This window comes from Propithecus coquereli, unplaced genomic scaffold (assembly GCF_000956105.1).
Source record: "Propithecus coquereli isolate 6110/MARCELLA unplaced genomic scaffold, Pcoq_1.0 Scaffold155, whole genome shotgun sequence".
Classification (NCBI taxonomy): domain Eukaryota; kingdom Metazoa; phylum Chordata; class Mammalia; order Primates; family Indriidae; genus Propithecus; species Propithecus coquereli.
Window position 1 is genome coordinate 3,533,925 of NW_012139969.1, and position 13,791 is coordinate 3,547,715.

The 13,791-nt window shown below is 34.3% G+C and overlaps 1 protein-coding gene across 2 annotated transcripts in view; it reads left to right on the forward strand.

Annotated features, from left to right (window-relative positions):
- MYO9A (myosin IXA) overlaps positions 1-13,791 on the forward strand; it is a 247,613-nt gene that overhangs the window by 75,985 nt on the left and 157,837 nt on the right. For both annotated transcript variants that reach the window (XM_012640651.1, XM_012640652.1), the window contains exons 9-11: positions 2,731-2,820; positions 7,398-7,514; positions 10,019-10,153. In XM_012640651.1, coding sequence (XP_012496105.1) covers positions 2,731-2,820; positions 7,398-7,514; positions 10,019-10,153 — 342 coding nt within the window. The remainder of the gene's footprint in view (positions 1-2,730; positions 2,821-7,397; positions 7,515-10,018; positions 10,154-13,791) is intronic.

A 13,791-nucleotide genomic window follows, 5' to 3' on the forward strand; every position in this document is an offset into this window, starting at 1 on the left:
TACAGACAGGGTCTTGCTATGTCACCCATGCTGGAGTGCAGAAGCTCAATATAGCTCACTGCAACCTTGAACTCCTGGGCTCAAAAAATCCTCTCACCTCAGCCTCCTGTGTAGCTAGGACTACAGGAGCATGACCACCATGCCTGCCAATTTTTAAAAAATTTTTTATAGAGACAGGATCTCCCTATGTTGCCCGGGCTGGTCTTGAACTCCTGGCCTTAAGCAATCCTCCCACCTGGCCTCTAAAAAGTGCTGGGATTACAGGCATGAGCAACTGTGCCTGGCCAGTTTTTGAAATTTTTCAATACTGATTTATATATTCTGGGTTCTTCTTTTTAACTGCTGTATAAGATTCCATTGTATGAGTAAAACATAATTCATCTTTTTTTCCTGTTATTGGGGTTTGAGGTTGTAATTTTCTGTTTATAGATAGCACTGTATAGGTGTTCTTGTGTATGTCCCCTTGTTAACACATGTGAGAATTATTCTAGGGTATAGTTAAAGGGGTAGAATTTTTCAATTATAGTATGTAGATGTTGAGCTTTACTGATAATGACAAATTACTCTCCACAGTGGTTGTACCAATTTATACTCTCCCCTTAAGTGTATGGAAGTGACCTTTGCTCCATGTTGTTGCTAGCTTACGTTCGTTTATTCCTTTTAAAAAATTTCTGGAGTCAGCCAACTGTGGTGGCTCATGCCTGTAATCCTAGCACTCTGGGAGGCCTAGGTGGGAGTTTGAGACGAGCCTGAGCAACAGCGAGACCCCTGTCTCTATTAAACATAGAAAAAATTAGCCGGTGTGGTAGCCGGCATCTGTAGTCTCAGCTACTCAGGAAGCTGAGGCAGGAGAATCTCCTGAGCCCAGGATTCTGAGATTGCAGTGAGCTAGGCTGACGCCACTCACTCTAGCCTGGGTGACAGAGTGAGATTTTGTCTCAAAAAAAAAAAAAAATTCTTGAGTCTACAGCATAGATCATTTAAAAATGTTTACTTTTAATAGTAGCAGAGATATATATCAAAATATAACTTTGCTTTTTATCACTTACATTTCTTCTTACCTTTCTTAGTTTTGTCATTTTTGTGTATTCTGGTATTATTTTTGTTCCTCAAAGTATTTTAAATATATCTAAAAGATTGAAGATTCGCACTTAAATTTGGTTGTTCATACTTAGTTTTACTGCATTTTGTGAAGGTAATGTGCCTGAAATTATTTCCTGTGTCTGGAAATTGAGGATTGAACAATGGATGCTCTGAAAGAAGGTGTTATGTTTGCTAGATATTTACCGTTCAGTATGGTTCACAATCATTCTTTAAAAAATTATTGATCAGTCAGAAATTGCTGGTGGTAGGGTAATGCCTCCCCCTATTGTTTTATAACTCAATTTCTCCTTAATAATTTCTCAATTATTTCTCCTAAATTATTTCTCAATTTCCCCTCTCCCTCTCCCTCTCCCAAATTTCTCAATAATAAAAAATTATTGATCAGTCAGAAATTGCTGGTGGTAGGGTGATGCCTCCGTCTATTGTTTTATAACTCAATTTCTCCTTATATTCTAATCCTGTTTTGCATGATAAATTTTTATGTTATATTGTTAACATAAAATGTTATGGATGTTATATTTTCATTATGTATTGATGTTATTATAAAATGTTCTTGCTTTACCATTTCATGCCAATCATTAAGGCAGGATTCAAAAGTCTAATAACACTAAGTATAATCAAGGTTTGTAGAAATAAGAACTCTCAGTGCTACCACTGAGAGAACAAATTGGTAAAAATTTTGTATGGGAGTTTGGAAATATCCTGTAAAACTGAAATTGTGTACACTACAACCTGTTAATTCCACTTCTAGGTTTATTTTTCATAGGCACTCTTGAACTCATTCATATGCAAGAATATTCATTGCAGTTTATTTTCTAATCATGCAAAATTGTAAATAGTGTTAATGCTCACAAATAGGAGAATGGATTACATGCTGTGGTGTATTTATACAGTGGGATGCTATATATCAGTTAAAATGAATAAACTTGATCTGAATTATTCACATAGTTAGATATCGAAAACATATGGAAAATATAGAACCATACAGGTAAGTGTGAAATACATTTGACAATATAACATAATATTTATGAATACATTTAATACATGTAAAATTATAAAAACATGAATTGAAATGATACGTGTCAAATTCATGATAGTATTTGCCTCTGGGGGAGAAAACAAAGCATCAACTTTTGTCTTAAAGTTTAGCACTCATAAATAAAAATAAGTGTATGAAACATAGGTAAGCACATATTGGAATAAATACATATTGGAATTCAAGAAATGCTGTCACTTTTTAGTCCTTATCTCCAGGTTGTGGGATTATGGTTGATCATCTTAAAACATTTTTTGAATTGTTCTATATTTTCTATATTTTGTACAATGAAATATGTTTCTCTGTTGTTATCAGAAAGCAAATTTAATTAAAAATAAAAGACCTATTTGTCTTATTTATCCTCTCTTTTCTTTCTTTCCTTTTTTGGGGGGGTAGGAAGTGGGGTGAGTGTGACACTTAAATTTCACTTCAGCCAGTATTAAAATTGCCAAGTGTATTTTCTTTGTTTTCTTTTTTCCTCTATTATATAAATATCATTAAGGTTTTTTTTCTCTATTTGGCTTTTCTAAAAGATAATTCAACCCACTGTCATTAATCTTATATATTAAATTTACTTTTCCGCTTTATAGGTTAAAGAAGAGATGCTATTTGAAGCATTAGTTACAAGGAAGACAGTGACAGTGGGAGAAAAGCTTATTTTACCGTACAAGTTGGCAGAGGTATGATAGATTTTCTTTGAAATTAAAGCATTCTGAACATTTTTGGAAGTTTAGGTTTGTGTTTTTTCTCTTAACAAAATGAAAATAACAGCAACAAAAAGTGTTGATTGAAATATTTTCTAGGTCCTTGAAATTTGATCATGGAATTTCCACTGACTTGGAATCTTAAAGTTGAATTTGATTGTAAGCAGTAGGCTTGCATTTTTTCTCCAAGGACCTTAATCTTTTCACCATTCTTAAGTTTCATATGGTTAATATGGGGGTGGATAGATGTTAGATAGAATTATAAATGAGCAGTATTTGTCCCAATTGATTATTCCTTTTTGAGACATCATCTAGCACATTGTACTTTACTGGTTTACTTTTTCATTGTTGGCTACTCCTTTGCAGTTCTTTTTGCTTGCTTTTCTTTTTTTCTTGACCTTTAAAAGTGGGGTCCCCTAGGACACAGTCTTTGTTTTTTCTCTATATTCTTTATCTAGTCTATGTCTCTCAGTCCCATGGCTTTAAATATCATGTATATACTGAGGCTCCCAAGTGAGATTTGTTGCTAGTAGTATACTACTCAGGTGTATAGAAGCAGGAAAATTATTGAAAAGTCACTATTTTATGGAGTAATTTTATAAAAGCAATAACAAATCAAACCATGACAATTATTATAAAAATAGGATATGAATATGAGATTAGAAGATTAGAAGACACAGAAGTGAGGAAATTGTGATTGAATTCTAGAGAATGTTTTTTAGGTTGACACTGATCCATTTATCCCATTTTTTAGGTCTGTCCTAATTGTGTCTCCAAGTACAGATTTCTTCTTATGTCATTTTCTACAGTTCCCCACTCAGAGAGCTCCTTTCTAAACAATAAAAAAGCCAAATCTTTAAGAGTTTTGCCTTTCTTTAATATAAAGGTTCAGTGCTTTTATGTTGTCTTTTATAACCTTTTTCATTACAAAATTTTTTCTATGTTTATTTACAGTTTTAACATCAGATTCAGCTTTCTGAAATTATTTTGTATCTTGGATTTTATTTTTGTTTGTATTTGTTTGGTATATTTATTTATTTTGTTTAATAAATACTTGAAAACCCTTTTTTGTGCTCAGAAATGTAAAAGGCATTATGGGTATTATGGGTGGCAGTCCTTAAAGGTTTTAGTATTTTACCTGAAGAGCAATGGAAAGCTCTTAAAGTATTTTAAGCAAAAAAGGTTTCTTAGATTTTTGTTTTTAACAGAGCACTCTGGCAGCAGTGTGAAGAATCATTTGGAGGAGTGTATTAGTTTTCTATAGCTATGTAATAAACTTAACAACTTAATACAACACAGATTTATTATCTTGACTTTACATGGTTCATGAGTCTGGGCACTGATTAGTTGGGTTCTCTGCTCAGGGTCTCAGCAGGCTTAAATCAAGGTGTCCATCAGGGTTGTGATCTTGTCTGAGGCTTGAGTTTCTCTTCCAAGTTCACAGGTTGTTGACAGGATTAGTTCCTTGTGCATGTAGGACTGGAGTACCTGATTTTTTTGTTGTAGTTGGCTGTCAGTCAGGGGCCATTCTCAGCAACTAAAGGATTATGCTGTTTCTTGCCTTGTGGCTTTGCCTACAACATGGCAGTTTGCTTCTATAGGAGAATCTCTGATAGCAGGACTCCAATTCCTTTTGAAGAGCTTTCTGTGATTAATTCAGGCCAACCCAGGATGATCTTCCTTTGATTAAAAAAATCACCTGATTTGACCCCTCATATTTTTAAAATCCCTTCACCTTTATCATATAACAAAAGCTAATTATGGGAGTGAAATCTTTTATATTTACACTTCTGCTCACATTTAAGGGGACGGGATTATACAGAACACGTACCCCAGGGGATGGGAATCTTGGGGGACATTTTAGGATTCTAACAGAGAAGGCAAGAGTAGATGGAGAGAGATGAGTTCAGAAGCTGTAGTAGTAAGGAGAAAAATGTTTGCTTGTCTAGAATGGTGACATACTAAAAGGGAGAAATGTATGGATTTAAAAAGAAAGAAAATTAGAGATTAAATCAACAGGACCTAGTAATTGACTTGAATAATGAGAGGCAAGGAAGAAATAGATGTCAAGGATGAGTCCTAAGTTTCTGGTTTACACAACTGTAAGAATATTGGTACCCTTCAGTGAGCTAGCAAACACTAAATGAGATCTTGTTTGGGTGGGAAAATATTACTTGGTGTTTGGGCTTATTGACATTAAGCTATTATAGGCAGGACTGCATTTCAGAGAAAAGAGTTGAGAGTATAAAATTGGGAGTTAATGGAGTAAATAGGTATTATATGGGTATATCTGGATGCAATATAGCTATGGTATTTTATAAATGGTACGTCATATAAACCATAAATACTATAAATAGGCTTTAATTTTTATCTTAATGTGAAGGTCTGTCTTTTAACTAAAAAATTCAGTCCATTTAAAAACTTTATTGTGGCCGGGTACAGTGGCTCATGCTTGTAATCCTAGCATTCTGGGAGGCCGAGGCGGGAGGATTGCTTCAGCTCAGGAGTTCAAGACCAGACTGAGTAAGAAGCAAAACTCAGTCTCTACTAAAAATAGAAAAATTAGCCAGGTGTCGTGGTACGTGCCTGTAGTCTCAGCTCCTCCGGAGGCTGAGGCAAGAAGATTGCTCGAGCCCAAGAGTTTGAGGTTGTAGTGAGCTACGATGATGCCACTGCACTCTACCTAGGGCGACAGAGCAAGACTCTGTCTCCAAAAAATAAAAAAAGAAAAAAAACTCCATTGTGGTAGATGATGTGTCTCACTTTTACTCAGGCTGATCTCGAACTCCTGAGTTCAAGCAATCCTCCCCCCTTGGCCTCCCAGAATGCTAGGATTACAAGCGTGAGCCACTGCACCCAGCCACAATAAAGTTTTTTTTATGCTTATTCTGTTTTGTGCTTATTTATTTAGTTTTAAAATATTTTACTTTTGTTGAATTTGATCAGATTGTCCTCATTCTTTTTTTTCCTTCTTGGGAAAAATAGAATGGTATTCTACTATGTGTACTAATCTACTATTCGTTTTCTTGATAGTTGGTCCTCTGTATCTGAGGGTTCCACATCTGAAGATTCAACCACCTGGAGATTGAAAATTTCGGGGGGAAATCAATAAAAAATAACAATATAACGTAAAAAATAATACTAATAAAAGTGTAGTATAACAACTATTTACATAGCATTTACATTGTATTAGGTATTGTAAGTAATCTAGAGATGGTTTTAAGTATACAGAGGATGCACGTAAGTTATATGGAAATACTATGCCATTTAATATAAGGGACTTGAGCATCCTTGGATTTTGCTATCCTGGGTGGGTCCTGGAACCAATCTCCTCCACCCCCCAGATACTGAGGGATGATTGTACTTTGTTGACTTGCCTAAGAGTAGAATTTTAGAGTCACTTTCCTTTTTCTCTCAGAACTCTATAAACATCTTCCAGTTATTTTCAGGCTTCTAGTTTGAAGAGAGAGAATTTGATACCAGTCTTCTGTTTCCTATGTAGGCATTTATTTTTTGGTCTAGAAACTTGAAGCTTTTATTTTTTTCCTTGATATTCAGAAATTAATTCATCACATATGTGGTAGGTCATAGTATTTTATCCAGTTTACAGATGTGTAAACTGTAGCCTAGGTTTAATTTGATCATGGTTACACAGTTAGAATAAGTAGAAAAACTGGGATCAGAAGATAGTCTATCTCCTAATCATTACTCTCTATTTCCTTCACTTCAGGACAGGGATATAAATATGTACCTGAATATACAAGCTCCAGAAAAACCCCTATATAATTAATATATAAGTTTTTAGGATTTGTATTCTTCTAAGTGCTAGGACTCAATTTAAGATACATAACTTTTTTTTTTATAAGTTGAAGTGCTTTACAAATGATGAATTTCTTTAATTGATAAACTTTATTTTTTAGAACAATTTCAGACTTAACAGAAAAATTTGAGCAGATAGTACAGAAAATTCCCATAAACTGGAGAAAGCTTGAAGTGAGGCACAAAATAAATTTTGTAACTCCATAATGAAGGAATTCTTACTTTGCCTGGGGATGGAGTAATTCTAGAGGCTACTGAGGATGACAAGCTGATGACAACTAGGAATGTAATAGTGCTTGTACTATATGTGTGTTTTAAGAGTGTGATTAGGATTCCACAAATACTAATGCCTTTTTTCTAACAGATTTATTACAGTACTCTTCCCTACTTTAGCAGGCAAGGTCATTCGTTTGTAAACTTCTGATTATACCTTCTTTCCTCAGGGAAATATATACCTTAATTTTTAGTAAAAATGTTTTGAACTGAGTGACCTACATTTTGTTTCTCTTATCTTTCATGGCAGTTTTAGCCTAGATTTCCTGAGTTGGACTAAATTACTGAGTACATGTAGAAAACTTCAATTATAGGCTGTTTATATTGAGAGAAAAATTAGTTTCTAATTCAGGATACTAAGTTTTCTTTCTTGAGTGAGAGCAAGACACACTTTGTTATAGTATCTCAATCATATCATTGTCAATTCCACTTTTACTCCTAATGCTTTTCTTGTTTTTCAGGCTGTAACAGTGAGGAACTCCATGGCTAAGTCTCTATACAGTGCCCTGTTTGACTGGATAGTTTTTCGAATTAATCATGCACTTTTGAATAGTAAAGATTTAGAGCATGATACCAAGGTAAAGATATATTGGATTATAATATATTTTTCCTTGAAAACTGTTTTAATAAGCTGGTTAATACATGAAATTTAAAAACAAAATGATGTAGAGTAATAAATAAGAATCACTTTTACTTTTGTTATTTATTTCTCTATTCATAGGAACTGTTCTGTCTTTCCAGACCTTTTATCCTATGTATTTACCTTCTTTCTGAAGATCTGTATATTGAGAGCTGCTTTTAAAAGTATAAATAGAATCATGCAACCTCTATTGTTTTAAACTTGTATTTTTTAACCCAGGATCTCTTGAAATATATTCTATATCATTATATATCTGGACCTTGTTATTTTTTAATAATTGTATAATATATAGTATGATGTGTATCATAAATCCATCTATTAAAATATTTTTGTTTTATCATTGTAAACAATGCTGTAGCAAATATTCTTTTACTTATCTTTGTGCATATTTCTCTAGGATAAAATCCTCAAAGTGGAATTGCTAGATTTAAGGATATATATAATATATGTTTTAAAAATTTGGTAGCTATGGCTAAATTGCTTTTCAAAAAAGACTGTACACTTCTACCAGCAGTATATGAAAGTGCCTTTTAGCCTACACCTTTACTCACATTGGATATTATCAAAATCAGTATTTACATCTCCTAATCCGATGAGGATAGCTATCTCTTTTTATTGCATCTTTTCAATGTTAAATGAAAGTTAAGAGTCTCTTCATGTTTTCTCTATTTTATTTCTTCTCTGTATTATTTCTTTATATTTTTGTGTTATTTTTATTTTTTATTTTGTCTTTTTGCTACTCCCTTTTAGGGGCTATTTATTCTAGATGTTGTAAAGACTTATAGTTTGATATATATTGCAAATATTTTTTCTCTTAGTTACTTGATTTTCAAGATTTATTTATACTATCTATTTTTTGTGGTTAATTCTGTCATTCTTTTCCTTTTTAGTCTTGGATTTTATGTATTTATTTTACTTTCATAGGAAGACCTCTTCTAGCCCAAGATTATAAAATACTTATTCTCATGCTTTTAAAATTAAGTTTTTTTATGTTTAAGCTTTTTTCCAGTTGGAATTTATCTTTAATATGGCAAATTATAGGTATTTAGCTTAATCATTTCAAATCCAGTTTTATTTTTTTTAACAGCCTTTATAAAATAGTCTTTCTTGTCAAACTGATTAGAAATGTCATCTTCATTATTTAATCCTGTCTTAAATGTAAAATTGCTCTTACAGTAATTTTTCATGCTTCAAGTAAACCCACAGTTATAAAAATGAATTTAAATTGTAATCTAATTTATCAAATTGACTTATTTTTGAAGGACATTATATTCATTTTTCTTCTGAAGGGCCTAGACTCAATCAAAATTAATCAAAATACTCTTAGTACAGACTTAAAAAAAATATCTTACTACTTATCACTTATTATATCAGTTTGCTCAGTATGTCTCTTAGCACCAGTGGAAAAAAATTGTTTTTATTCAACCAAAATTGTCATACAACTGTATTTCAAGCATGGGGTCAGGGTGATGAGAATAGTGTATGCAGGTTTTAGAGTCAAATCTCTATCATCCGTAGTAAGAAGATAGAAAGATAATTTCTAGAAGTAAAATATCAAGAAATAGAATATACTTACGTTGTCTATTCTACCAGACAGCTAAAAGATTTGAATGCTATTGACTTTAGGGAGCAGACATTGGGGATAAGGAAGGAATTGCTGTTTTTTGTGGTAATATTTAGTACTGTTCAACATTTTAAACCTTATACTTTTCTTTATAAAATTTTTTAATTTTAAGGAACCATATATTCCGATATCTAGTTTCATTCCTAGTCTGCATGCGGCTGATTAAATATACTTGTTAGTTTGGTTCTTAAAGCAGAATTTCATTTATTGGCATATAGAAGTCAAAATACGAAAAATTACATGGTCCTCTTGGCATAGCCAAGAGTAACCTAGCTCCCCTGATCCTTCACTTAAGTAAACTTTAGATTTCCCCATAACCTGTTACTTCCATTCCTTCTTGGAGTATAGGAATTTCTGAGTTTAGAGATTTCTTGAAGTTTAATGGATTTCTAAAATAAAGATAATAGGCCACTAATCTTGCTGTGTACATTTTTGTAAAGTAATCCATGGATTATATGTGTTGAAAATTTGGATTTTTGTTTGGTAGGGACAGAGTCTTACTATATTGCCTACGTCTTGAACTCCTGGCCTCAAGTGATCCTCACACCTTGGCCTCCCAAAGTGCTGGGATTACAGGCGTGGACTACCATGGTTGGCCTTGGATGCATTTTTATAATTAGGAATAAAATAGAAAGATGAAGATAAAGAGAACTGAAATACTTTTAATTCATGGTGTATTTTGGTTGAACACTGGCTAAAAATAATCCCCTCTCCACTGCTGTAGAGGACTTGAGCATTTTGTTACTTAAATTGTGGATATTATTCATTACATAAATTTGAGCATCATTTTTTAACCGGTATTTTCTCTTGTTTTACAGACTTTGTCCATTGGTGTTCTTGATATTTTTGGGTTTGAAGATTATGAGAATAACAGCTTTGAACAGTTTTGTATTAATTTTGCTAATGAACGTTTACAACACTACTTTAATCAGCATATCTTTAAATTGGAGCAAGTGAGTACCTAAATGTGTATGCTTGACCCCCCCCAACAGATTTTTGAGTAATATTCATGATAAGTATTTAAAATTTTATGTTTCAATGTAGGTATTGTGGTCCACATATCATTATAAGCAGATGACAAATCAGGGCTTAGTTTTTGAGCCATGTTATACAAGGTTTTATAGTCCCCATGTAGATTGCTAATATGTGCTCATTTGAGTGCACCTTTGAATGAAGAGATGCATGGGTTTGTTTTGGATTTTTGTTGGTGGTGTTGATTTTTAATTGTTACCAGGTGTTTGGTCATTTTGTGTAATGTTAAGTACAGTTGGCTTTCCAATATGTTCAGGTTTCAAATCCAGAATTGAAGCTAACAGCGGTTACAGATACAAAACCGGTGGATACAGAGGACTGACTGTAATAAGCCATTTTATATAAGGGACTTGAACATCTGTGGATTTGATATTTGCAGGGGGTCCTGGAACCACTTCCTTGTGGATATGGAGGACCAACTGTATGCTTGTTTGATTGCTTTGATTTCTTAGTTCTAGGATGGGATAGAGGAGATTATTAATAGAATCTTTTTTTTTTTTTTTTGAGACAGAGTCTCACTCTCTTGCCTGGGCTAGAGTGCTGTGGTGTCAGCCTAGCTCACAGCAACCTCAAACTCCTGGGCTCAAGTGATCCTCCTGCCTCAGTCTCCCAGGTAGCTGAGGCTACAGGCACACGCCACCATGCCCGGCTAATTGTTTCTATTTTTAGTTGTTTGGCCAATTTCTTTTCTATGTTTTTTTTTTTTTAGTAGAGACTGGGTCTCGCTCTTGCTCAGGCTGGTCTCGAACTCCTGAGCTCAAACAATCCGCCCACCTTGGCCTCCCAGAGTGCTAGGATTACAGGTGTGAGCCACCACACCCAGCCTTTATTAAATAGAATCTTGAGTCAACACAAAGTGTGGATACAAAGAAACAGGACAGTGTGGAGAGACCAAGTGGGTAACTAAGTATTTGTCATGAGAATCTCGAGACTGAGTTCATATAAAGAGTGAACTTTCAGTTTCTGTGAGAATTATTAGGGTAAAGGAAGGTTCAAACAAAATGTGGGCTTTTCCTCTAAACTAAGTTCGAAATCGGTACCAGGTTGAGATTGTAACCCTAAATTTCAGTTTGTGTATGAGGACATAGGCAGACACAGGGTTTGTCACACTCAACTGAAGGGAAATGATGAGGAATGTAGAACGAACAGAACAACTACAACAGCTAGCAGGTCTACAAAACAAGGCAGGGAGAAAAGATCTTTCTATCACCAAGCCCCTCATCATTCGAGCTTGTTGCGCTCTGTCTTAGCTTTAAGCGTAAAAGGCATAATGGCTTTTTTTGCTTAAAAGGAATTAATGGATGGTCAACAGTAGCACAACAGTACTACTCCTGGCCACCTTGATGAATGCTGAAAGTTTGAAACACATAACCTTTTAGCTAGACCTTACACTAGAACTGTTAAAAGATAATATTATTTATTATAATATTAGCTAACACATAGTGTTACTTGCAAGGCAGTCCTATTTTTATTCTAGGTTTACAGGTTATACCTAAAACTAGTATTCAAACCTTAACACTCGGCTCTGTAATTTTTGCTTTTAAATGAAAGCTAAGATGGGATTGCTATTTTGGTCTCTTGATTCACACCAGGGCTCTTAACATACTAAATTAATATATTTTATCTCTTGCAAATAAATACATGTGTTGGAGGGGTGAGGGAATGCCTTTTGTTGAGTGTGTTCTCAGTTTTACAGAACAAAGTATCAATTGCTCTATGGACCATTAAACAGAAGACTGGTTAAATTGCTTTTGAAGAAGAAAGGTGTTCTCTTATTGTGAACTGAAATTATTCTTACCTTTTCCAGAAGTCTAGATTAGACATGGAGAGCCATAAGAAATGCCTTGGCCAGAAACATGTATAAAAATAAACCCCTGCAGTTTATGGAAAATGTGCTCAAAACTTCTAGAGGGTGGGCGTTCCTCATTTACTTGCTACTTTCTGAATGTCATAGTTTGGGCAGTGTGGTGGAATTATGTATCAGAAGACATAGATTCTAAGCTGTAACTTTTTTTGCTCTCAAGTCTCAATATTCTCTTCTATATTCTGTGATCTAGTGGTTATGCCTTTGATGTAATTTATGGAAAGTTTAGAGACCTTATGCCTCTTTACCATCCCATCTATATTATTTTCCCTTTCTCTCCCTCCCCTAGCTTTTCCACTTAAAAGGGATTTGCTGGGAATGAGAGATTTAAGATAGTTTAAATATGAAGTTTCTTATTTATATGTGTATCACTGGTACCTGATAAGAGATGGGAACCCAGTGACTATTTTTTAAATTCAGTTGAATACAAAATCAGTTAAGAAAAAAGAAGATAAAAATAAAGCGTCAAAGATGCATTTGTAGGGAAAATCTTGAATATTATTATTGTGGTTCAGTTCTAAATTTTGTCCAAAAGGAGTACATAGCAGGTACATAGGATGGGAGAGGGATAATTATATTGCCATGCAGGATGAGAAATGCTATAATCAGATATAAGGTAAAGTACTTACATAAAGGATGAAATTGATTAGAACTACCTGGAAGTCTGCAAAGATTTCCTAGGGGTGATTCTGGAATATAGTTTTGAATATTGAGTTGGAGCTTACGGTATTGTCAATGGGGAAAAGATATTTTAGGCAAGGTAACATTATACTCCAGACTGGGATCTTGTATGTCATGCAGAGAAAATTTGAATTTTTTCTTTTAGAGAGTGAGGAACTATTTGAAATATATTTATCAGGGGACTTGAATTGGAATTGTGGAAGATGGACTGAAGAGCAGTGAACTGGAGGGAAGGAGATAGTCTATGAACCAGTTGAAGTATAGTTGTGTGTCATTTAATAATGGGGGATATGTTCTAAGAAGTGTGTCGTCAGGTGATTTCTTTGTTGTGGGAACATAATAGAGTGTACTTATACGAACATAGATGTAGCCTACTACACACTTAGTCTCCTAGTCTACAAACACAGATAGCATGTTACTCTACTGAAAACTGTGGGCAATTGTAACACAATGCTAAGTATTTGTGTATCTAAATGTATCTAAACATAGAAAGAGTACAGTATAGATATGGTACAAAGGATAAAAAAAGGAACCTGGTGCAGTGGCTCATGCCTGTAATCCTAGCACTCTGGGAGACTGAGGCAGGAGGATCGCTTGAGGCCAGGAGTTTGAGACCAGCCTGGGTAAGAGTAAGACCTCATCGCGACAAAAAATAGAAAAATTAGCCGGGCGTGGTGGCATGTGCCTGTAGTCCCAGCTATTAGGGAGGCTGAGGCAGGAGGATCACTTGAGCTCAAGAGTTTGAGGTTGTAGTGAGCTATGATGACTCCATTACACTCTAGCTTTGGTGATGGAGTGAGACCCTATCTCAGGAAAAAAAAAATGATACACCTATATAGAACTTGTACTATGAATTGGAGCTTACAGGATTGGAAGTTGCTCTGGGTAAGTCCGCGAGTCAGTGGTGAATGGTTGTCAAGGTTTAGGACATTACCGTGTACTACTATTGATTTTATAAACACTGTACACTTAGGTTACACTGAATTTGTAAAAAAAATTTTCTTTCTTTTTTTT